This window comes from Eucyclogobius newberryi, unplaced genomic scaffold (genome assembly GCF_026437365.1).
Source record: "Eucyclogobius newberryi isolate DKJ021-1_F unplaced genomic scaffold, fEucNew1.0.hap1 SCAF_1, whole genome shotgun sequence".
In the NCBI taxonomy this organism is placed as follows: domain Eukaryota; kingdom Metazoa; phylum Chordata; class Actinopteri; order Gobiiformes; family Gobiidae; genus Eucyclogobius; species Eucyclogobius newberryi.
The window spans coordinates 9,570,764-9,596,095 of NW_027315723.1; the positions used below are offsets into that span (position 1 = coordinate 9,570,764).

At 44.6% G+C, this 25,332-nt stretch overlaps 1 protein-coding gene and 1 long non-coding RNA gene across 3 annotated transcripts in view; both read left to right on the forward strand.

Moving 5' to 3' along the window:
* The window catches only part of LOC140374165 (beta-1,3-galactosyltransferase 1-like), an 81,249-nt gene extending 58,722 nt beyond the window's left edge, over positions 1-22,527 (forward strand). For both annotated transcript variants that reach the window (XM_072461014.1, XM_072461091.1), the window contains exon 2: positions 21,100-22,527. In XM_072461014.1, the coding sequence (XP_072317115.1) occupies positions 21,335-22,321 (987 nt within the window). In that variant the 5' untranslated portion in view covers positions 21,100-21,334 and the 3' untranslated portion in view covers positions 22,322-22,527. The remainder of the gene's footprint in view (positions 1-21,099) is intronic.
* A 14-nt stretch (positions 22,528-22,541) lies between these two features.
* LOC140374312 (uncharacterized) lies at positions 22,542-23,098 on the forward strand. The gene is made up of 2 exons (XR_011929089.1): positions 22,542-23,003; positions 23,034-23,098. It is a non-coding gene; the product is annotated as an uncharacterized lncRNA (long non-coding RNA).
* Positions 23,099-25,332: the final 2,234 nt, after the last annotated feature.

Genomic DNA, 25,332 nt, shown 5'->3' on the forward strand with positions numbered 1-25,332 from the left:
TAACGGCGTACCTGCATATCATGTAGAATACACCACTGGAGTTTTAACTCTTTACATGTTTTAATAAGTAGCTCAATGCGTAGATCTGTGATTATATGTCTCCACTCACCTGCTTTGTACTCTGCAGCAGTGAGACGACACGCACTCTCACACATGTGCACACACTGTGTCACTGCTGGCCTGTCAGAATCAAAAAAGGTTAATTGCCATCGCTAATGAACAGTATATTCACAAATATAGGAACTTGCTTTGGTGATTTGGTGCAACATTCAACATCCATTAAAGAAAACCATTTACATCTGCTATGGGATAAAACTAAAAATAGGTTTACTCCGTACACAAAATTTACAGTTACATTTACAGATGTGGTGCAGAAAGTGAACAGAAGAGTGGGTCCAGCTCGACTCCGACGGTCCCTCATATGCCTGAAGAGTGGGTCCAGCTCCAGTCTCCCTCGCGTCCGTCTGTGAGAGTCAGATCTCTCCTTCCTTTCTACTTTTTCCCAAAAAGGTTTTTTGTAGTTTTTCCTGGCCGAGAAGGAGGGTCAGAGGATGCTGGGACATCGTCCCTCGCCACCACAGACATTGCTTGATTCATTTTTCACTGTCGCCCTCAGAGGCAACTGTTGTTGTGATTTTGGGCGTTACAGAAATAAATTGAATTGAATTGAACATTGCAGTGACTGATTGGTTAAATTAATGGCAAATGGAACAAAACTGTTCTTGTGGCTGGACCGTAGCCTCCTACCTGAGGGGAATGGCTCAAATAGCCCGTATCCAGGGTGAGAAGAGTCGCCTGTGATCCGATCCTCTCGTCCCAGAGTCCTGGAGACGTACAGGTCCTGCAGAGATGGAAGTCTACATATTCTCAGCAGAGAGCACAATGCGCTATACAGACGTTTTAATCTGGCCCGCCGAACATTTCAATTTTAATTTTTTATTTTTTTTAATCGATTCATAGAACCGTAGTTACATCCGTAACCGTTTTCATCGCTAAAACTACTCGTCCCACAATGCCGCCGGTGACCGCCCCTCCCCCACGGGGTTCTGCTGCACTGCTGTGTGAGCTGCCGAGGGAGAAGTGCACTTTTGAGCAGAAGTTTAGTGGTGTGCCAGTTCAGGTGTACAGATAACTACACAGACGTGGAAATGTTAGTTAGTACATTTAAAAGTTTTTTTAGATCTTGAGAAGTTTATTTTGTTATAAAGTCCGTGTAGAACTGTAGATCCACGTTGTAATGCACATACACTGAAGCACAGTATTGGTGAAATTACACTTGTTTTTCTAAATACATTTCAGTTTATGAGAACATACGTTTTGTAATTTATATAAAGCTATTTATTTCTTATATTTTTAATAGTTTTATGTTTCGGCCCGCGACTCAGCCTGAGCTTCGAAATTCGGCCCGCGGCCCAAATGAGTTTGACACCCCTGCGCTATAGTCTGTTTGTCCCTGGCTGTGGCTACAGGTGAGGATGGACTCAGTGGTGGCCGTGTAGAACTGCACCATCATCTGCTCAGGCAGCTTGGCTTTCCTCAGCTCTGCTGGGCCTTCTTGATGAGGGAGTTGATGGTGTGCTCCCGCTTGAGGTCCTGGGTGTTGGTGGTGTCGAGGAAGCAGAAGGAGTTCACGGTGGTGATGGGGGAGTCTGTAACAGTGATGGGGGGCTGTGTGATCCCCTCCACTGTCTTCTGGGCATTGAACCCCAAGTTGTTACCGCTGCACCAGGACACCAGCCAGTCCACCCCCCTCCTGTAAAAAGACTCATTCCCGTCCGAGATGAGCTTGATGAGGGTGGTGTTGTCCGCAAACTTGATCAGTTTTGCGGAGTCGTGGCTGGAGGTGCAGCAGTTTGTGTACAGAGAGAAGAGCAGAGGAGAAAGTACATAGCCCTGTGGAGCTTCTGTGCTGATAGTCCGTGTGTCTGAGACATTCTTCCCCAGCCACACACACTGCTTCCGATCGGTCAGGAAGTCGGCATGTGGAGCTGGGAGAGCTTGTCCAGGAGCAGAGCAGGGAGGATGGTGTTGAATGCAGAGCTGAAGTTCAGAGAGAGAGAGAGAGAGCGAGAGAGAGAGCGAGAGAGTTTGTAGATTCCTAAAAGCGCTCAAATTCTGCGTCGGGCGTGATTCGTCCGCAGCGGTTTGTACAAGGCTTTAGAATCAGGGGAATCCGACCTGCGTTAATGCGCGTTAAAATAATTGATCGCGTTAAATAAGTGATGAGTTAACGCGATAATAACGCGTTAATTTGCCCAGCCCTAATAATAACTATATGAATAAATAAATAATAACCCCCAGTGTGAAACGTTGGCCGACTGCTGCTTATGTAATTTGTAAAAGTATGAAAAACAGTGAGTGAGAATTGTCGGCATTTCCAGTTTTAATTAAAATGCTGTAATGTGACGGAGCAGCCAGCTGGCACATCTGGTCCCATTGACTCCTGTCACCTGCACCTGCTGCTCATCATGCCTCCAAACAGCAGCCTATGTGCCAGTCTCCTATAAACTCATATTATAGCATCTCTATCTTAATTTACTGCATTTAAAAACATTAAGACTAAGGAATTTATTCCCACAGGACAAGTTTTTACTTTCACATGCATAATTATTCATATGCCGTTTGAAAGATGGAGAGAAGAGAAAAGGAGACACCTATTTACCTTGCATTTAACCGACAAAAAACAAGTTCTGCATTTGGAGAACTGTCACTCTTTAATGTGTGAAAACGGCAATAATGGAATGACAATTTGAGAATTCTAATATAATTTTTTTTGACATATTCTTCCTGAATCAGCAGCTCTCAGTCCGTCTCCGTTTTGTAAGTCCATGTGGTCTGGAACACTGTGTGCTTGGCTAAAAACAATATAGTCTGAATGTTTCAATTTACTGCCTTAACCACCACATTTCCAATCATGGTTATCGTATTTGAAAACTGCTCTAAACCAAATCAGAGTTCTACAACACTATTATTTGTCTTTCTGTTGGGCTCAATCAATTAGGTAACTTAGGTAAATTATTATCACCTAAGAAAATGTAACAACAAATTTAAATCATCAAGCTAGATTACTGACGCGTACTCCTATGTCGTGTAGTTTCCAGTATCGTGTTGATCCTGGCCGCCTCCTGTGTGAGTCCTGGCCCCTGCGCTTTCTCTCTCTCCCCTCTAGCTCCTCCATCGCCGGCAGTCCTGTGTTATCTGGACAGGTGCAGTTGTCTGAGAGCTGAATATAATGGGATGTGTTAGGCCTGTTCCTCTCCATAGCCATCTGCCCTGTGCCAAGATGGTGTTTTCGATAACTCCGTAGCCCTGATAGTCGCGCTGCTCTCGGAGAGACATGCACGCAATGGGCCGCAGTTACAGTCCAGATGTTTTGCTATAGGTAATTTACTCAATGGGGAAAAATCTATTTGTTTGCATGGTGTTACGTAGCTAAGTGATGGCTGTAGTTTAAGATGTGAACATATGGGCTTTTAATGTCGCATAGAGCATAGTGCACAGAATTATATTATAGAAAAACAAATCTGTCCAAACAATTGTGTAATCATCGACATATCAACACTTTGGAGACCCAGTGTTTAACTGAGAATTAAGGATAGTTATCCTTTATTGTCCGGCTGATGGTTGAGAAATGTGTCCTCTCCATTTGACCATCTTTCATTGCATTTTTGGGCATTTTTGGTCTCAACCTGGATTAACATAATGTCCATGTTCAAGCTGTAAGCGGAGTACCCAGAAAAAGACACATTCACTATGTTTACCCTTCATGTAAACCCAGAACCTACAATTGAGGTGTCTTGATTTGAATCACTAAGATCTTAATAACAAATAATAACTTGACAAATCTGTTGCGTTCAGGCTGCATGTACAGTAACAGTGCAGTCCGCACACAAGGAGCGGAGTAGGAAGAGGCATTCAACTGCACTAGGTAAGAAACAGAAAATATTAGACACACTCTCTCAGCCTCAGATTATCATGTTTTGTTTTGGCCAGCTGCGTTTAGGTGAAAATAAAAACTAGCTTCAGTGTGTTAACTTAGGGATCATCTCAAAAGGGTTGAAGCTGAAAAGACTTAATTTTTTTCTTTTTTTTTCGTCTCTCTCTGGACCCTGGAAAAATATTAAGTCTTTTCAGCTTAAACCCATTTTGAGATGATCCCTTAGTGTGTTAGAGCAAATACCTACCGTAGTAAGAAATGCACTTCCTCATGTCAGAATGTCAAATTCTCAATGTAAAAAAAGTGTTGCTTATCTACGTATGTTGGCCAAAAGTGTGGTTATATGTACAATACGATTGCCGTTTTTATTAGCAAATACGCCTAAAAATGTTTGTGTAAATGTTAAATTATGAGACAACTCTGAATGTCCCTTGGTCCCCACTTGCGCCTATTTGGTTGCCTGATCAGCCAGTCCCAACACGTTTTGACAGACTACCGTATTTTCTGCACTATAAAGCGCACGTAAAAGTCTTTAACGTCCTCAAAAGCCGTCCGTGCGCTTAATAGTCCTGGTGCGCTTAATATATGGTTTATTTTATTAAGATATTTTGTGTGGTACATGGTGTATAAAGAAGATTTGGGACACGAGACGCCGATGCGTGACTATATTTACAGTACTCCGGAACCGGAAGTCCCAACAACATGTATGCAAAGCATTCTGGGAACAGTAGTCTACCTGCACGCGGCACATGCGACACTTTGTCAAAACGTAAACAACATTTTCAGTCAGGCACAACGCAGACACCTACCTAATTAAGGACCCCAAGATGGCTGCTGCCGAGAGACCTCTTATATTATTAGAAATGCGCTTACGGGCTAAACTATCAGTCAACTGTGGGATCAAAAGGCCGGAATCATCACTGAACTGCCGCGTGGGTCCGAGATGCGGGATCACACTGACCAAAGAGATTTTAGCACGGAGCACTATCGGCGCTTTGGCTGCTTTTACCATTATGCGCCCCAGCAGACATTAAACCGGGACACGGGACGTAAACAATCGGGGCTGTCCCAGGTAAATCGGGACAGCCCCGGGACAAATGTTAATGTGCTCCGGAAATACCATGTGGATACATCAAAATCGGGACGTCTGGTCATAGCTGTGAGGGATGTACTTCGGCGCTTTTGAAGGATTTGATGACGAGGAATGAACTGAAAAAGTGAGCGTATTGTGATGTATTTTACGCGTTGCAACTGAACGAGGCTGGGAGCTGTTGTGAATATGCTAACTGTCTTTTAGCGGTAGCAGAGTGTGTTCTGTGTTTGTATTTTATGTGTTTACAAGTGATCTTGACTGAGAATTGTTGTGAATATGCTAACTTGTCTGTTAGCGATAGCAGAGTGTGTTTTGAACAATGTTGATCTGAATGAGTTGAACGCGTTTAATAAAGCTCAACTGACTCTGACTTATCGTCTGTTTTGTTTATCTTATGCGCTTTATCGTCCGGTGCGCTTTATGTATGGACCAGTACACATGGTACACAGATAGCTGATGGTGCGCTTAATAATCCGGTGCGCTTTTTTGTGCGCAAAATACGGTACTTTACAAAACCGTATTTGAACAGAATGTAGGAGGGACTGCCTGGTCAGGCAACCTATTTGGTGCTTTAGACTGCTGTGGACTGTTAAGCACATTAGTTCACTCATAGTGAACATACAAACATCATCCCACCCAACCTGGGATTCGAACCTGTGACCTTATGGTAATGTGGAAATTTTGTAGTTTTGTGTGGTTGGATGAATATAATGAACCATAATGAAGTAATCTGTCAGATTCAGCGTTTATAAATTCTCCTATAGACATTTCTTTATGTATGTACTTGTTGAAGGACTGCGGTCTTCTTCATATCACATGGCTGAATGTCCTTTGGAAACATGGCTGTTACTAACCAGTGTATTCCGTGTGCTGCAAATGTAAACATGGAAAACATCTCACAAAAGATCAATAGAATGTCATTGTACCATTTTCGCTCATTAATTCCAGGGCACAAGAGGCTGCCTGCTCCATTATCAGCCTGATGGTATGCTGTTTAAAAGGCAGTTCGGCACCCACCAGGAGACCAAGTGTGACACAATGTGTTGCCACTTTGTATCTAATGTGCTGAAATTACCCCATCAATCAATTTATTAGACAATCTACGCACTTAATATGCAGATGTAATGCAGCATTTACAACCTCAGATTTATACTTTCTGTTAGCTCATACTGTCAGAAGATTTTGACTCCAACAAGATCTACGAGGTTTGCTTAATTTATGCAGTCACAGCTTGAACCAGGTTGCTTTGACATTGTTGCCAAACTAATTGATGTATTTAGTTTTATGTTAGAATGGAACATCTTAATAGGTAGACAAGCACCATGCTTCAAATTTGTGGACCAACTAAAGTCAGCCTAAGGCCAATAATAATTAAATGTTAATGTGCTCCGGAAATACCATGTGGATACATCAAAATGTAAAAGTAATTACTGTGAGATAGGCTCAAAGATACATACAAAGAGGCCTCTAAGGGGAGCTCAAGCCTATTTTAGTATTTTTATCAGTAATAACAGTGAATTACATGGTTTGCCATTTAATTGAACCAAGGGGTTATGACAAATAGCTTTTTAACTAACTCTACCTAACCATCTAATGCACTTCCCTTAGATGCAATCATGTTTACCTTGTCTATTCATTTATGGGTCTCTATGTGTACAAGATGCAACTATAATATGATAGAATTCCCGATTAAGTGCTCATGTTATCCATAGTTCTCCTGCTGTAGCATCACTTATTCTGATTTGGCCGATTCGTCATCACCTGAAGTGCCACTTTTTCAATTGCCACTTTCTGAGTGAATACTTCACCTGAATAATGATGTAGGGGAATGGAGATGGACATTCCACGGCCAGATAACAGAAAATCTCTCTTTGAACATTGGGGGTTTTTCGTTCTCCCTGTCTCCCTCACCGCAGGGGAGCCGCTGTGACTTTTCTGCTAACAGATCTTCTTCTCCCCACAGTCTTACAGGAAGACGCCCCGATGAACTATGTTTAACGTGATTATGCCATGAATGTTTGTCCGAATCAACTCCCTACACCGCATGTTTCACCTTGTGTTACGTATTCTTCCACAGTTTAAGGTTTTATATTCCCAATGCTTTAACTCGAGCGCCCATCACAGGTGAAAGAAGATGTAAAATGTGTCTACCTCAAGAAATAATGTGCACAAACTGCCAAAAGTGTTTAACGTGTAAATGTTAAAACAGGGTTCAATGTTTTTGCCATTATTATTTACGTTACTCCAGTTTTATTTTCTCGGTCAGGAAAATGTTAAACAGGAAGTTTTCGCAGTAGCGCCCGCCCCTTTCGCTCCCAGCATGCCCTGCGGGCCAGGTATCAAAAGGACGCTCCAAGCTAGAAACGCTCTCTTGTTCTCTTCTCTTGCTCTTGTTCTCTTGTTCTCTTCTCTTGCTTTGTCTTCTCTCTTGGAAGCTGTCTCCACGGACGAGCTTTCACTTTTCCTTTGTCTCAACAAAATCCGTCCGTCACGTGGTCGACAAGGCCGTGCCAGCCCTGGACTCTGAAACCACCTGAAACCACCCGGAACTACCCGGAACCACCTGGAACTACCTGGAACTACGCTTAAGCGCTAAACCGGACAGAGACTTTCTTTGCTACTTCGTTTCTTTTCTTTTTTTGAAGTAATCTACGCCGTTTACGTGGATCAGCGCTACGTCCTCATCTGAGTAAAGGCCGCGTGAGGAGCTAACACGCCGCTAAAGCGTTCTACCGCTAAGGAACTCTCGGATATTACCTCCGTTGCCGCCGCCGCTTCAAGGAGGTCGCAGCACACCGCTCCACGCGACCCCTCGCTCCCCGGCGCAGCACACCGCTCCCCGCCGCAGCACACCGCTCCCCGGCGCCAAGGACCCTACAGCACGTCGCAGCCTCCTCCGCTCCACGCGACGCCTCGCTCCCCGACCGCCGCCAGCTCCACGGCCGCCGCCCGCTTCACAAACCTTCGCCGCCACACCGCTCCACGCGACGCCTCGCTACGGACCTCGTCCGCGGACAAGGACCAGTCGGACCGAGTCTCTACAGAACCGTAAGCCGAGTCCATTGTGCAGTTCTCTTGTGGCGTGATTTGGGTAGAGCTCAGCTGTCCCTCCTCCCTTTAGCTTCTCACTTTCCCTCTTTTTGATATAGATTAGCATAGACACGTTTGGTTATCAAAGGCAAAACCCTGGTTTAACATTATCTGCATGAAATCTGCTGTTAAATCTGATATAACGTCACCTGTGATTTACCTGTGCGCATTTCTGCTCCGGTGTTTTGATTACCCTTTTGATAAATAAACTACACGAAAGAGTTAGTGACTATTGTTTGTTTGATTAGACTATGTGTAAGTCCCTGAATCGTGAAACACCCTTCAGACCCTTTTTAACGAGCGCGATTAAGGACCGTATCTTAGCTCTTTGGGTTTAACCCTGGTGCCCCGTCTTGTCTCGTTTCTGCTAAGAAATCTTCCTTAATCATAAACTGAATACATGTAGTTTGAGACCCTACAATGCCATTCACTTGCTGTGTATAGCTACGAGCTGTCTTAAAGTGCTTGTCTCAAAGGTGACCACTGAGATTAATCTTTATTTTACATATTATTATTACACCTGCCTATACATATTTCTGCAGGATATTCCAGTGTGATATGACGGCGGTCTGATTCATTGCACAGCAGAAGGATGTAGCAAATATAATGAATTTACACCAAAGCCCCTGGAGAGACCTCACAGATCAATAACGACGAAATCACAAGCTTATCCAAGACCAAGACTGCATTTTGTATTGTTAAACATCCCAATAGAATAGTCCACCAAGTACAAATGAAAGACAAATGTTTGAGAGACCTCTTGCACATAAGAGGCAGGAGACTACTGCTTTATTGATCTGTTTGTTTTCACCTTTGCAAAACGCTTCCTTAATACCAGCAGGGGACTGGATTTGCCAATGTTTTGTCCACTTATGTTACATCAGGACTTGAAAGATGCAGCGCAAGTGAAGGATTGAGTGATTAAAAGTTTGAAGACAATTAATTTGCAGCATGAAGCAGTTCCAATGAATTATAGCCGTGCTAGTTATTAGATTAAGCAGAACTGGACAGGAAATGGCTAACCCTATTGCTCCCCTGTCACACCTATTATGCTATCAGCACCCAGCAATTACTCAAGATAATTGTTATTACGAAGCAGAATTGGCATAATTGTTGCTCTTTGTTCATATTTCTGAACAATTGTCAAGCAATTTTGTACCAGTTTTACACAAATCACTCTCAAAGGCTTTCTTTCATTTCGACTTGTCCTCAGAAATTTTCTTATTTATCAAATCAACTTATTTTAGGAGCGCCTGTGAAACGCACTGTTTCTCAATGCTAAATTGAAAAGCAAACGCCTCACTTATTTCATGTTTCATATATCGACTGTAAAAACTGTCGGTCTTGCAAATGTGCTTACGCAGCTCCATACGTGATAGTTTTAGAGTTGCTTTATAGTCAGGGCTGTGATTTGTGTTGATCAGCTCCACCGGGACAGATGCAGAGGTTTTATTGCATGTGGAAAATGACCTGCTGTAGAGCCTGTTATCCTGCTGAGAGCACCAGACAGTTGTGTGCTGTAGGGCTCCATTCATGTTTAACACTGCAGTAGATTCTATAGATGAAATTGCGGGTCCCATCGGTAGGCTGCTGAAGAGCTCAGCATCAGCAAAACACCGCCCTGGACAATGCACAAGATTCTAAAAGAGAGCAGCGGGAGGTTAGCTCCAGGCGTTTGGATCTCCACAAACTATATTTATCAATATAAATGTATGGGTACAGCTGTGAGGGTGATGATGTGTGAATGGGGTGGGCAATATATTCTTAAATGATCAGAAATCCAAAATGGGAGCAAATGTGCCTGTAAATGTAGTGTTGTGTCAACATAAAAATAATTAAAAGGGAAAACATATAGAATTGACTTAATGGACTGATAGAAGTAAAGGTTTTGAAAGACCACCCCAGGACAAACAAGGGATTACACAGAATGGACTAAATATATTATACCAGAACTGTGCATAAATATTGCTTCCCTTGTTTGAAAGGTTACACAGAAAGTGTCTGTTTTTATGTATTGTCTTATTTATTTACTTATTTATTGTCAACCTTTTGACAGTTTTTCAGACAACATAATCTTAACATTGAAGTTAACCTTCAAAGGAGCAATTTTGATATTATCTTGTAGACAATAGTACCGTCCACAATTAGGCTACACGATTGTCCTCCACAGTCCACCTCATGTTTAATTTGTATTAACTGTGTCTCGGTGTCCTCTGTCCACACAGCCCTGGGCCTGAATATTGTAGAACGGCAATGTCACCCACTCGGACAGTCAAATGTATTACCTGCATGAATCACACTGTCATTTCCAATTTATAAGGGAGCTTAGCATTCCGGACAGGACAGCTGACGCAACAGCCACAACATCCAGTACACCTGAGCACACCACTTTCTAATACTTCTTGACAAACTTGGGCTGTGTCGTAATGAGGAACTTCCCCCGGGTCTTGTTTTACTAAAGTTGGACATGGGTGATAGAAAGTTTGATGCTTCTAAGCACATGAAACTTGTATCCCACATGATGTCATCCTCGGAGAGCGTCGGACTACATTGGAGCGGACAGATTTTCCTCTCAGACCCCCAGTGAAATGGCCCACGCACTAGAGGCCCGTGGCAGCTCTGATGGGGAGCAGCAGCGTCAGGCGTCTGAGCTGCAGCCAAAGGAGTTGGCCACTATCGATATCCCATTTCCTCCGTCACATCTAAGCTGCTTTGCATTCAGATGCTCTGCGCTAAGCCCCTATGCAGCGTCCAGACAGAGTAATACGGACTACACCTCAGCAACAATCATGGGCTGTTTTATTATCCCCAAACAAAAGCGGGCACACAGGGAACCTCCCAGCCCTGACATTTTAATTGTGCTTTCTCATATTAGGCGGGATGCTAACCAATTTGGCCACGGCTGTTAAATTCCTTGCGCATTAATTCCCCTTTTGAATGTTTGGAGCTCGACATAATGGGTTTTAGTCCAGGCTGGAGATTGGAGGAAAGCCGATCAAACATGTGGCAGAAGACTGTAGTGTTTTTATTCTCCTGGATTGTTTCTGCTGTTAGGCTGATTCTATCCTCAGCAGAAAGATGGGAGGACAACTCAATGGGCCCAGTGCCAATCTGGTGTTCATTGGTTTTGTTTTATTAATCCATTAACATTTGTAGTGGATGCACTTTGAAAAGGAAAGGTCAGTGGAGCCTCTAGCGGTATGTGTTATGTGTGTCCTCTCACAAAGGGATCTCACTAAGACAAATGTTTTAATTCGTTTTGATACATATTTTAGGTAAACAACAGCTTTAACTGCAGGTTACATTGAATGTGTTTCTTTTCTATGTTACACTGTTTTTTTGTTTTGTTTAGATGGGACACAATAAATTCCGATAATTCTCACACTTCCACATAATTACAAGTTGATTCAGATTTCTGGACTCTTTTTCGATGACTGTTTTAGATCAAATAAAACTTGAAGCCTCAGTCCATAATTTGTCAAGCTCGATACAAAGCATTGTACAAAATATTGATTTAAAAATAGTTTTCATATTTCGTCAAGACTCCTTTGTTGGCCATCTGATGAAAATAATTTGCGTTGCTTGTATACAAGTCCATTATGCTGCTGATGGATTGATGGATGATACACTTGGAGCTAATGCATTCCCGTGGACTCTTCTTTTTGTTTCCGTTGTGCATTAGGCATCTTCCTAGTGCAATGTTTTGACAGCCTCCTACAAGTGAGTGAGGCGGTTCCCTAAAATGAAATCTGTTATACTGAAGTGCAGTGCATAAATGGAAGATGTCACCTCTGCGTCCTGGGATGATTTATTCCCCCTGTGTGTGCTCTCGCATTCATGCACTCAAACATGTCCCAGATGCAAGGCAAACATTAGAGTCCATTACTGTAAGGCACCTCTGTTTGTTCTCAACACAGCCCCAGAGCAAGGTCACTGACGACTCCAATCAATTACTGTATAGTCACATGAAAGTGTCACATGCACTCTCCTCCTCCACTGCTGATTCTGCCACATACTGTACATGACTCGGGCCTAAAGTCTGTATGAAAATGTTTTAGAAGTTAGTCGTCATCATGATCATATAGAAATGTACTCAAATAGCTATGTGAAAAGCTACTGGTTTTAAAAGGTTAAATTTATTCAGTGATTTTCTGTCATGAGAATTTCTAAAAGGATAATGATGTAATGAAGGTTTGAGTCCAGCTTTCAAAGGTCATCCACAAGGAAAGATCATCCAGTGGGATTATGGCAAATAATATAGGTGAAGGGTGAATATACATGTCCAACAAGACATGTTCTCTATTTAGCATTTATAGGCTAAAACTAGCAGCTCAGAGTGACCGGCACTTTCATCTAGCATGCTAATTAGCCCAACTAGCCTGCTAATTACTGTAGCATTTTCAACTTTTTATTTTACATCACCAACTCTCAGTGGATTTACTTTCAAAAGTATATTTTAAATGTGAGAAAACAGGGCTGTTGGAACATATAACTCTTTTGCAAAACGTCCTAAGAAATAAGATAATCCTTTATTGTCCACACATGGGGAAATTTCATTGTTGCAACGCAGGTAGATACAGAGGTAGATACAGAGGAAAATAACAGATAACTTATAAGTAGTTTGAAAAACACTCTCAATAGAAGATCTCTTAGAAACAAAAACTCCTATAGACAAAACCTCCCATTTCCCAACAAGGGATGGGAAATAATAAAGATTAAAAATAAATAAATACCATTGCATGTGATCACAACAGTAATTGCACATGAATATGTGTCACAACAGTAATTGCACATGAATTGCACATGAATATGACGGAATTGCACATGGTTAAGTCAGTATTGCGAGTGTTCAGGACTAACAGTGTTTGTTATAAAGTCTGACAGCAGCAGGAAGGAAAGACCTGCTAAATCTCTCCTTCACACAGCGAGGGTGGATCAGTCTCTCACTGAACTCCTGCAGGGGGTGACACTCATGGTCCAGCATAGATGTGAATCTAGCCAGGACCCTTCTGTCCCCCACCTCCTGCACCGAGTCCAGAGCGCAGCCCAGGACGGAGCTGGACTTCTTGATGACTTTGTCCAGCTTCCTCCTCTCCCTCTCTGTGATGCTGCTGCTCCAGCAGGCCACACCGTACAGGAGGGCTGATACCACCACAGAGTCGTAGAAGGTCTTCAGGAGTGGCCCTGTCACTCCAAAAGACCTGAGTCTCCTCAGGAGGTAGAGCCGACTCTGGCTCTTCCTGTACAGTGCGTCTGTGTTATGAGTCCAGTCCAGTTTGTGGTTCAGATGAACACCCAGGTACTTGTATGAGTCCTGAACTTCTGCAGGACACAGCTGCCCGTGTCGTGTCTGAAGTCTGCAGTGTAGAGGGTGAAGAGAAAGGGCGCGAGGACAGTGCCCTGGGGCGCCCCCACACTGCAGGTCCGAGTGTCAGACACACAGGCCCGGGCACTCACAAACTGGGATCGGTCTGTGAGGTAGTCCAGGATCCACTCTGCCAGGTCATACTCCACACCAGCCGTCTCCAGCTTGTCCCTCAGGAGCAGCGGCTGGATGGTGTTGAAGGCGCTGGAGAGATCAAAGAACAGGATCCTCACAGAGCTGCCAGGCTTTTCCAGGTGAGAGAGAGAGTGGTGCAGCAGGGAGATGACAGCGTCCTCCACTCCGATGCCAGGCCGGTATGCAAACTGCAGCGGGTCCATGGCTGAGCTCACGGTGGAGCGGAGGTGGTCCAGGACCAGCCGCTCCAGTGTCTTCATCAGGTGGGACGTGAGAGCCACTGGCCTGAAGCTGTTGAGGTCTTTGGCGCGCGGTGTCTTGAGCACAGGTACCAGACAGGAGGTCTTCCAGACCTGTGGTACCACCCTCAGCTTCAGGCTCATGTTGAAGACATGCTCCATAACTCCACACAGTTCATCTGCACAGGACTTAAGGAGCCTGGGGCTGATGCCGTCAGGTCCTGCTGCCTTCCTCACTTTAATCCTCTTCAGCTCACTCCTCACCTGTGCTGCTGTGACAGTCAGTGGATGTCAGGGGGACTGTGTGCTGGGGGGATGGGTGAGTCCGGGTGAAGTGGGGAGCCGATGGTCCGGGGCAGAGAAGTGAAGAGGAACGGATGCAGGGCATTGTCCAGCTGTGGAAGAGGGAGCATGCAGCTGTGCAGGGGGAGGGGTGGGTGACCAATCAAACCTCAAGAAGTGAGCATTTAAATCATTCACCCACTGTAGGACTCCCTCTGTCCGGGCAGGGGGGGGGGGTTGAAGCCTGAGATGGTTCTCTCCTCTTGTAGCCTGCTTCCGCCTGCCTGATCTTCCTCCTCAGCTCCTTCTGCACAGTCCTCAGCTCCTCCTTGTTCCCTGACCTGAAGGCTCTCTTCTTCTCCTTCAGCAGAGCCTTCAGTTCACGGTTAATCCATGGCTTGTTTTTTGGAAAACACCGCACCGTCCGGGAGGGAACAATGTTCTCAAAACAGAAGTTTATGTAGTCCGTGATGCACTCTGTGATGGTGTTGATTTCCTCCCCATGTGTGTCATAAAGCTCAGTCCAGACAGTGGTGCTGAAGCAGTCCCTCAGAGCCTCCTCGCTCTCAGCAGACCACCTCCTCACCTCACGGGACACCACAGGCTGCCTGCGCACGATGGGTTCATACACAGGCCTCAGATGTACAAGGTTGTGGTCCGAGCTGCCCAGGGGAGGGAGGGGGGAAGAAGAATAAGCCTCCTTGGTGTTGGCAAAAAACAAGTCCAATGTTCTATTCTCTCTGGTGGGGCAGGTGACATACTGGGTGTATGTTGGTAGAACAGAAGAGGGAGAAGCGTGGTTAAAGTCACCAGAGATGAGGAAGAGAGCCTGTGGATGCTGTGTTTGCAGCCTACAAGTGCAGGAGAGCAGTGCTTCACAAGCATCTTCAGCATTGGCAGACGGGGCCACATAGACTGCGATCAAAATCACATGTGAGAACTCCCGGGGCAGATAATATGGCCTCATGCCAATAGCCAATAGTTCAATATCCCTGTTACATAGCTGCTCCTTCACTGTGCAGTGTTCGGGTTTGGACCAGCTCGTGTTTACATACACAGCCAGCCCTCCACTTTTCTTCTTCCCGCATTCTCTCGTTCTGTCCGCCCGCAGCAGATGAAAATTGTCCAAACCTACAATAGAGTCTGGCATTTCTGCTGTTAACAAGGTCTCTGTGAAAATCAAGACGCTGCTGTCCCTATAAATCCTCTGGGACTGCATGAGGCTCGCTATTTCTGTCATTTTATTTTGAAGGGACCTCACGTTACCCATGACTACGGCGGGAACCGGCTTCCTGTTTGTCCCTCTCTTCTCCTGGAGTTTATGTCCAGCCCTTCTGCTCCTCTGTGTTTTCCTTAGGATGTCTGCCGAAATGTGAGAATATATAAAACATTTTCATATGAGATTTTTGGGGTTGCAAGTTAGAATCAGAAGAAGAATCAGAAAAGGGCTTATTGCCATTAGTCGATGAACAAAAAAATCACAAACATAGGAACTTTTCCTGGTGGTTTGGTGCAACACAGACAGCAAACATTGAACACTTTATACAAAAACGGCATGATACGTACATTCTAAATAAAATATAAAATATAAGGTTAAGTAGTGCAATAGAAGTGAACAGTGCAATGAGTACAAGGTGCTTAGGCAGTGTTCATGAGTCCAACGGCAGAGGGAAAGGAACTGTTCTTATGACGGGAGGTACTAGTCCGGATGGACCGTAGCCTCCTGCCTGAGGGGAGTGGCTTGAATAGTCCGTGTCCAGGATGATCCGACCTGCACGTCCCAGAGCCCTGGAAACGTGGGCTGGGGGGCTGTGACTTTACTGAAGTCCACGATCATCCCCACTGTTTTCTGGGCGTTGAGCTCCAGGTTGTTACCGCTGCACCAGGACACCAGCCGGTCCACCTCCCTCCTGTAGGCAGACTCATCCCCGTCCCAGATGAGCCGATGAGGGTGATGTCGTCCGCAAACTTGATTAGTATAACAGAGTTGTGGTTGGAGGTGCAGCAGTTTGTGTACAGGAAGCAGAGCAGGGAAGAAAGTACACAGCCCTGTGGAGCTCTATAGGCGAACTGCAGGGGGTCCAGCAGGGGGGAGGTGTGGGACTTGAGGTGGGGCAGGACCAGGCGCTCAAATGACTTCATGACTACAGACGTCAGTGCCTCATGTCTGTAGTCATTAAGTCCAGTGATCCGGGGACAGGGACGATGATGGACGATTTGAAGAAGGCTGGGACATGGAATGACTCCAAGGAAGTGTTAAAAATGCCAGTGAAGACCGGGGCCAGTGAAGACCGGGGCCAGTGAAGACCGGGGCCAGTGAAGACCGGGGCCAGTGAAGACCGGGGCCAGTGAAGACCGGGGCCAGTGAAGACCGGGGCCAGTGAAGACCGGGGCCAGCTCACCTGCGCAATGTCTTAAAGGCGCAATGGACGATTTTATTAGGCGATTTGAGAACGCAGGCGGAAGTGCGCATGCGCACTCCCTCGTGCGGACTGATACAACACACTCATGCATTTGTTTATTAGTGCGACGGATCGCATCTCTCGTCTCCCGTAGATTTCTGTCTTTTATGAGTCAACTCGAACAGTCTATCTCCATCTTCATTTTGTCCCTTACACGGAGGGAACTATATTATGATAGATCAATGCGCTTAGACACGCGGAACCGTGCTGCTCTCAGGGGACGAGCCACACGCGGCTGCAGGTGAGCGGTAGGTGCGTTTTATGATTGATGTGGCAGGACTAATCGGCAGTCCACACCACGAGGAAATAAGATTTGGGCCCCGTCCATTCAACCTTTAAGGTGGCCGGGGTGACATTGTCTGGTCCAGCAGCCTTTTACGGGTTGGATTTGCGGAATAGTCTGCTTACATCCTGTTCCTGGACTGTGAGAGGAGTGGGGGGGTGGGGGGGACCGGGGTTGGGATGGCAGAGGTGGCCACAGTGGGGGAGGGGGTGTCGAATCTGCAGTAGAAAGAATTTAGTTGTTGCGCCAGTTTTATGTCGTCCACAGAAGGGGGAGCACAGGGCTTGTAGTTTTTGAGAAGTCGGAGCCCACTCCACACAGAGGTGGGGTTGTTATTTGAGAACTGCTGCTTCAGACGCGTATTGTAACGGGCTCTAGCTCACGACACCTCCCTGCTAAATCCGTACTTTGCCTCTTTGTAGTGTTCTATATCGCCGGCCCTGTGCGCCGCCTCCTTCTGCTGTCTCAACTGCCTCAGTTTTGGTGTTAACTAGGGTTTTTCATTGTTGATGGTGACTTTGGTGTGTGATGGAATAATGCTGTCCTCACAGAATCGAATGTATAACGTCACAGTGTCCGTGTATTCATCCAAAATATCTGTAGCAGCTCTGAACACCTCCCAGTCTGTAATGTCCAAACACGCACGTAGCTCCTCCACTGCCTCATTGGTCCACCTTATGGAAGTCCTCACTACAGGTTTTGAGAGCTTCAGCCTCTGTCTGTGCGTGGGGATCAGGTGAACCAGACGAGCAATGTATTTTATTTAGCACTGTTTTTCAGGAGAAATGGTGGTTTTAAAACGATAAGCCTACAATTTAAGTAAAAAATAGCCCACCTGGTTTAATAATAGGCATTATATTCTGAAAGAGATAAATATGAAGGACCATAATTACTGTTATGATTATCAGAAGGCTTTAGCGCTAATGATTGGTTCATCTAAAGAGGTTGTCATGACAGCACATTGTGGGAGCGAGTGTGTGCAAAATATAGTGTATGCTGACATTAAGTGCTGAAGTGTTTTAAATGTAACCCTCCCACTGGGAAGTCAATTTAGCAGCAGCGTCACAGAGAGCTCAAGAGCATGAAATAACAGCCATCCTTCAGTTTGCTCCAGTGAAAGTCATCTTAAAGGCGTAATGGACACTTTTTCGGCGATTTGAGAACTCAGGCGGTACTCCCCCCGAGAACTCAGGCGGCACTCCCCCCGTGCGGACTAATAGAACACACACGTGCGTTTGTGTAATAGCGCGACGGATCGCATCTCTCGTCTACCGTAGATTTCCGTTATATTTCCAGCTCGAACAGTTTTTCTCCATTAATTTTGTCCCGTACACTGAGGGAACTATATTATGATAGATCCATGCGCTTAGACATGCGGAAACATGCTGCTCTCCTGGGGACAAGTCGGACGAGACTGCAGGTGAGTAGTAGGTGCTAGCGATCCTATGATTGATACGTGGCGGTAGGTGCATCCTTTGATTGATACGTTAATCGGCTGTCCACGCCACGAGGAAATAAGACTCAGATTTGGGCCCAAAAAATAGTCCATTACGCCTTTAAAGTCCAGATTTATTAAGCATTTGAAAGGAGCAAAACAGTGTTGAAATGTACTTCAATGTTTCCGCAAAACGGGGTACTGCAGTTTACACATCAATTTGGCATTATATATGATTTCAAATGATATTGCATTTACAACCTGCAACAATTTGGCCTGGATTCTCATCTGTATTGCATCAAACTGGAGCGGTTGATAAGCTGTCCCTCAAACGGATTAAAGGAGTCTGTGCACTGAGTATTGGTGACACAATGGCAGGCTGAAATAAAATCATGATCCTCAGTCCCAGATTTGTCTTTCTGGCAACGCTGGTTACAAGCAAGAGCATTCAGATTTTCTAACACGTCCTTCTGTCTCTGCGCATCAGCTGAGCTCTGGATAAACATGGGGCATATTCTCTTGCCTATCATTTTGCCTATCACTTCAAAATCCACGTGGTGTGGGTTCAAATATTTGAAGAAAACAGAAAGCCCATGACTCAATGCGACACACGTGGATCACTGAATACTTGGAGATGTATGGAGATGACTAGGATCCTTCTTTGCACACTCGATGAGGTTGTGGAAAACCACTCTTGGGGCCAATGGTAAGCCAATGTAGCATATACCAATAAGAGCGACTTTCCCGACTGCTGTTCTGCATAGGTTTGAAGCCAAATAATCAACACGCATGGTAATGGATACTGACTCAGGAATGGGGCTACCATCAGTCACCTCCTCTACATGGATGAAAAGCCAAGAGCGAGTGCGACATCGACTCACTGATCCACATGATCAGGATTTACACAGGTAGTCCACACAGAAGGAAAAAGAGCAGACATTGATGATGGAATTTATTCCATTCAAACTAAAAGAGGTAACGGGGAAAATGGCAAGAGCCAAATACCTCCAACAAGTAAAGCCAGTCCTAAGAAACCAGCTCAACAGCAAAAACAAGTCCTGGGTAATAAACAGCTATGCCCTGCCAGTGATCAAATACCATGCAGGAATAATAAGGTGGCCAAAGGAAGAGATACAGACCACAGACGGTAAGACACAAAAGCTCCTCACCATGCATGGAGGGAGCTAGAGAAGGCTTGTAAGGTAAAGGCGAAAGTGGTGCCTATGGTCATCGGTGCACTCGGGGCACACACAGTATGCTTACACAGTAAACTAATTTACATATCCAATTCACGCCACTAATAATCTGCACCATTTCTGACTAAATAAAGTGCACTAAATAAAGTGCAACATTCGATTTTGGCACCTGTCTTGAATCTGGATCTAAGAGTTGTGAGGAGTAAGACCAAACAAACTACTTTTTATTCTGAACTGCAACAGTCATGGCACTGTATTTAGGGGTTAATGAAACAACACACAGTACTTAAGTTGTGGACAAACCTGCGGAGAAGTGGAGATGGGTCGAGGGCCAGAAATGAATATTTAGTGATTTTTCGGGTGGACACAGTTGAGCGACTGATTGCTGCAGGAGCTGTCAATAAGTTGGAGGAGAAGTCCCATGAACAAAAACAATCCAGCACTGAAGCACACAATAGAGAAAGTACAGATGGGGAGGGAAGTTGAGACAGATAAAGATGGATCAAGAGGCGAGTGAAGGAGAGACGGACGGAGTGATGGAGAGCAGGAGGAGGTGTGCAAAAGCAGCCATGATGAGATGGCTTTTGCTGGAGCGTGAGATTGATGACTCTGCTTCTGAAAGAGAGGAGAGAGCAGATAGGAGCTAGGGTGGAACCAAAGGGGAAAAAAAGTCTTGATGAAAAGAATCATCTCCCGCCACAGACACGACAAATCTTCATCGTGATAAAAGTGTGTTTTATCTGTGCAAAAGCAGGCCACAAGCCTCCACACTCTGCAGCACTATCTCTAATAGGATCGCTAGATTTTTATGTTCATCATCAGTTATGCATGACCAAAAAAAATATTTTCCTGTCTCTGTGTTTAAAAGCGCCTGCCACATCAAAAGGGATTATGTCTGAGAGAAATAAAAGTCTTTTTGTAAAGAAGGATTAGATTAATGTTTGCTTTCAGACTGTGAAAATCCTGCGAATTGGGCATCCATCGCTGCCTCTCCAGACACGTCTGACACGTTGAAACACCGTTAGAACAGCCATTTGACTCTCATAATGAACAGGTTTTTATCTGAGTCTATATTTAGAGATTCAGTTGAATTCGATAAATTCAGCTCTTATTAGTCTGTCACTGTATCCAATTAAAGCTGTGATTCTCCTGTTATCAGAGCAGCTAACAAAAGACAGGTCCATTACATACAGAGCAAAGTAAAGAAAAAACACAGAGTTCCCACTGAGAGAGCTGGATGAAAGGTGGAGAGGGAGAATACTGGCATAAGTCAGAAGAGTGATATTGGTCCTTCTCACTGTCACCTTTTTGTGTGTGATGATCTGCTCCCCATGTAAATACATTCTGTACACAGGAGTAGGCCAACGCTATGTCTCTGGCTCTTCTGTAGGTGGACAAGTGGAAGGACAGTGAAAACAGCAAATTAAATGCTAAAATGTCACACGCAAACACATTACATATATTAACCGTATCTTGATTTTAATTGTATTTGTTGTTGTAGTATTGCTTGTGTTGACCCTTTTTCTCATCATCAAATCAAAACATTTTTTTTTTTTTTTTTCTGTTTTTCCTGTGTTGGCAGGTGCTGTCAGGAGCCGAGGAGGGAATGGGGCAAACCGTGGCCATGAGGAGAAGACTCAACACTGCTCCTGTTTGTTCCCGTCCCTGATGTGAGACCCAAGGAGTCCTTTTACTATAATTAATGTAATCTGTTTTGAGGAGGCAGCCTCAAGCTGCTCCTCCAGATCTGGGACATCCCATGGAGGCGTGGCCTCGCTCTACTCAGCGCTGCTGCCACTGAAGCCTGCCCAGTGAACATGCCTTCTAAGGTCTCCTGTCTCTACCTCCTCACAGTGGTTTGCTGGGCCAGCGCTCTATGGTACCTGAGTGTGTCCCGATCCTCCAGCTCCTATGTGGGTCAGGTGACCATGCCCGTCCACAAGACGCCCAAGGTCAACAAGAACACCACATTCTCCAACATCCGGACTCGCTCTCTCAATCCACACGACTTTGGATACCTCATCAACGAGGAGAAGAAGTGTGACAACGAGACACCTTTCTTAATCATCCTCATCAGCACCACTCACAAGGAGTTTGATGCACGGCAAGCCATCCGGGAGACCTGGGGCGATGAGAGCGCCTTCACTGACGTCAGAGTGGTCACTCTGTTCTTACTAGGCCGAAGCACTGACGCTGTTCTCAACCAGATGGTGGAGCAGGAGAGCCAGATCTTTCACGACATGGTGGTAGAGGACTTCATTGACTCGTACCACAACCTAACTCTCAAGACACTAATGGGGATGCGCTGGGTGGCCACCTTCTGCTCCAAGGCTCAGTATGTCCTGAAAACAGACAGTGACATCTTTGTCAACATGGAGAACCTGATCTACAGCCTCCTGAAGCCCAGCACCAAACCCAGGAGGAGGTACTTTACAGGCTACGTCATCAATGGTGGACCAATCAGAGACATGCGCAGTAAGTGGTACATGCCCCGAGACCTGTATCCCGAGAGCAAGTACCCCCCGTTCTGCTCTGGCACAGGTTATGTGTTCTCTGCAGATGTGGCTGACCTCATCTACAAGACGTCACTCCACACCAGACTGCTGCACCTGGAGGACGTCTATGTTGGAGTATGTCTGCGCAAACTAGGAATACACCCTTTTCAGAACAGTGGCTTCAACCACTGGAAGATGGCCTACAGCCTCTGCCGCTACCGCAGAGTGGTCACTGTGCATCAGATCTCCCCTGAGGAGATGCATCGAATCTGGAATGACATGACCAGCAAGAAGCACCTCAAATGTTAGCAGCCGTGGAGAATGTCCGACTGACCATTGTACTGTGCTGCACACTGGGGTCTGTCGTAAGAGATCAATGCCTTTCTGAATCTCTGAGACCAGGACAACGGTCACAGACTCTTAAATTAGGCACAATGTGGAACCAGTTTGAACAGTTAAAATAAAATTCTAGGTGCACTCCGGTTCTAACCAGCACGAGCCTTGAGTTTCACAAATGTTTGTATGAGACACAAACTGTTTCTAATAATGAGTACAGAACAGGCTTATGCCATTGCAGTATTGAACACATTAAAACTCTTTAGGGTAAGCTCTAATGATGAATGTTGCACATGTATTTTCAGTTGTACTTTTGGAGCGAGGTTTACTTTTGGATGTAACATGTGGCACAGCAGCTGTCTACATGGACCACGGTGAGTTCAAATCTTACAGTCGATTGAAGCTCTAACTATAGAACAGCTGTAGCCGCGTCCTTATGACTGTGAGATGTATTTTATTGTTTTCAGATTAGAAATATTTTCTTACAGAACAGATCTTTGTAAAGTGCACAGTGAAGAGGAGTTCATGAGAGACACTGCAGATGGTGCTCCCCTGTGAATGTGGCTCTTGTTTGGTGTAATGTGCAGTGATTTGTCCAAGACAGTGCTGTAAGCAGACTGCACTTTTGTCAGTCTATTACTTGAATAGAGCAGATGTACTGTACGACTATTAGTGAGAAGGACAGCGTTTACTTTTCCAGTGCTTTTGTTTCAATGAGTCCAGATCTAATAAAGTGCTTTTCTATGAGAATGGCAAGCTGTACTTTTTCAACTAAAACAAGTGTGTTTTGTTTGATTTAATTTACACTTAAACTGAATACACCCACTTACTTGATGAAAATAAATATGAAGAGTGTGACTGTTGCAAAAACATGAGTGGAGGAATGAAAGTGTCTCATTAGAAGCTGTGCTGATGGAAGCAGCTGTACTCTGTATGACATGTCGTCCCAAGTCTCACCATATGAAGACTGGCTCCCGCTGGGCCCTGGCCTCCTCACGCTCGTGTGCCTGTGCAGGTGTCTGAGTACAACACAAACTGTAGACAACTGCTGATTACCTCCAACACACAAGCAGCTACATTACAATCAATCTCTTCAACTAGTTTAATTATACCAATCAGACAATATAATGAGTAAACTATATGTATGCCTCCAGGTCACTGTTGTGTCATTAGAATTGAGCGGTGTTCTTGTCAGCGAGTGCAGTGGACATATCAGCGCCACAGTAGCCCAGTCTAATTAGGCTGCCTCTTACTACAGGTATGTGTGTACAAAGATATGAAGTCTCCTCTGGGACTACATGAATTCAAATTGCCTTATGTTCTGTTCAGGAAAAGATAAACACAAACTGGAAAGCTTTCAGGGGAAGGCAGCTTTTCCCCCGCACATTTCTGAATATTTTGCATTATGGCCGAATTATTTGCTCACAAATACCTTTTCCCAGTAGACTTTTCAGTATCAAGTAGCTTCCTCTGATGTCAGATTTCTGTTTGAATCAGTGGTTTTCTTAATCCTTTCCTTTTTACTCTTATCAGTTAATGACGTCTCCTAAACCATATATTCCTAATCCTAATTCATCCTATTCAAACATGGAAGACTATTTACTCAATGATGTGTTTGGCATTCCATGGGATCGTCCCCTATGGCATATTGCAATTTGATACAAGATGCTGAGTAATAGAAAGCCTGCTTTGTAATCAGCCAAATAGCCCAGTGGTGGGGCATTATGAAAATAGCTAAGTTGGGGGAAAATGAAAAGGCGAGTGATTATTCTGGGGCTGTGCTAAATGAACCTCATAACGAGCGAGGAGGAGTTCTACACAATTGGGAACACTCTGCTTTCAAAACAAAAGCGGTGAAAAGCAAATTAACGACTCAAAGGCACAAAGAAGGACCTTGACCAAAAAAGATTGATTGATTTTTTTGTTTTTCCTACCCTGTCCAGACCTTTCCATGACCCATCCTACAAAGCTATTTTTGGAAGAGAGAAGAACTAATAGTCCAGTGCAGTGATGCATCTGTGAGATGAGAGCAGGTGGTGTAGATGCTGTTAAAAGCTCTTCCTCCTACAGTTACGGGCCGATTACTGTAAAACTCAGTAATGTCCTGCTTGGATGACTGAGCCCCATGTAAATCATCAGAATGAGTTTGACGACTCCAGACCCGTGAGGCCACTATAAGAACTGCTACATCTATTCTACATCATATTTACAGTATTGTAGAATCTACAATACTGTAAATATGATGTTTCAAGGGATCACGTACAACACTAAAGCCTCACCAAGAATGACTCGGACCTGTAATGTGTTCTGTATATGCAGTCATCTTAAATGTACAAGTTTTTACACTGTTCCATTTCATTTCATGTCGGAAAAAAGATTACAATGCTCTAATTAGGTCTGACTGACAACCACGGACACCACAATATCCACACAATTCAGTCAGTAGAAGTATTGCCTTTTCCATACTCTACTATACTCTACTCTTAGAATAAGACTGTTGTGTTAGTAACCACTTTCTATTTATTCTGTTTCGACAGTAAAATCAACAAATATTTCTTAACATTGAAATCTGTCAGGAACGCTACACAAATACTAAATGTAAAGTGCAGTTGAGACTTTTCTCTATAGTTGGCAAAAAAAGAAGACAAAAACAAAGTGTAATGAGTAATCCTCATATGCGATATCAAAAATATTGGTCAAGACAAATTGTTATACTAACAAACTATACTATACTTTTCACATGTAAGCACAATTATATAGTTTATTCTTAAAGTTATGTTTACGATTATTTCCCATGTGGAATATTTGACGTGTCTTATTTGCCTTCAGTTGGAGGATGCACACTGCATAGCACCCTTCCAACCTGATATTTAGTGGCTATTTACCAGCTCTGTTTTGCTCTGAAAGGTCAAAGCTTGAAGCATCCAACCTGCACACAGGCATTTAATCTTCATCTTGTCTCCCAAAATGTGACCTGAATGAAA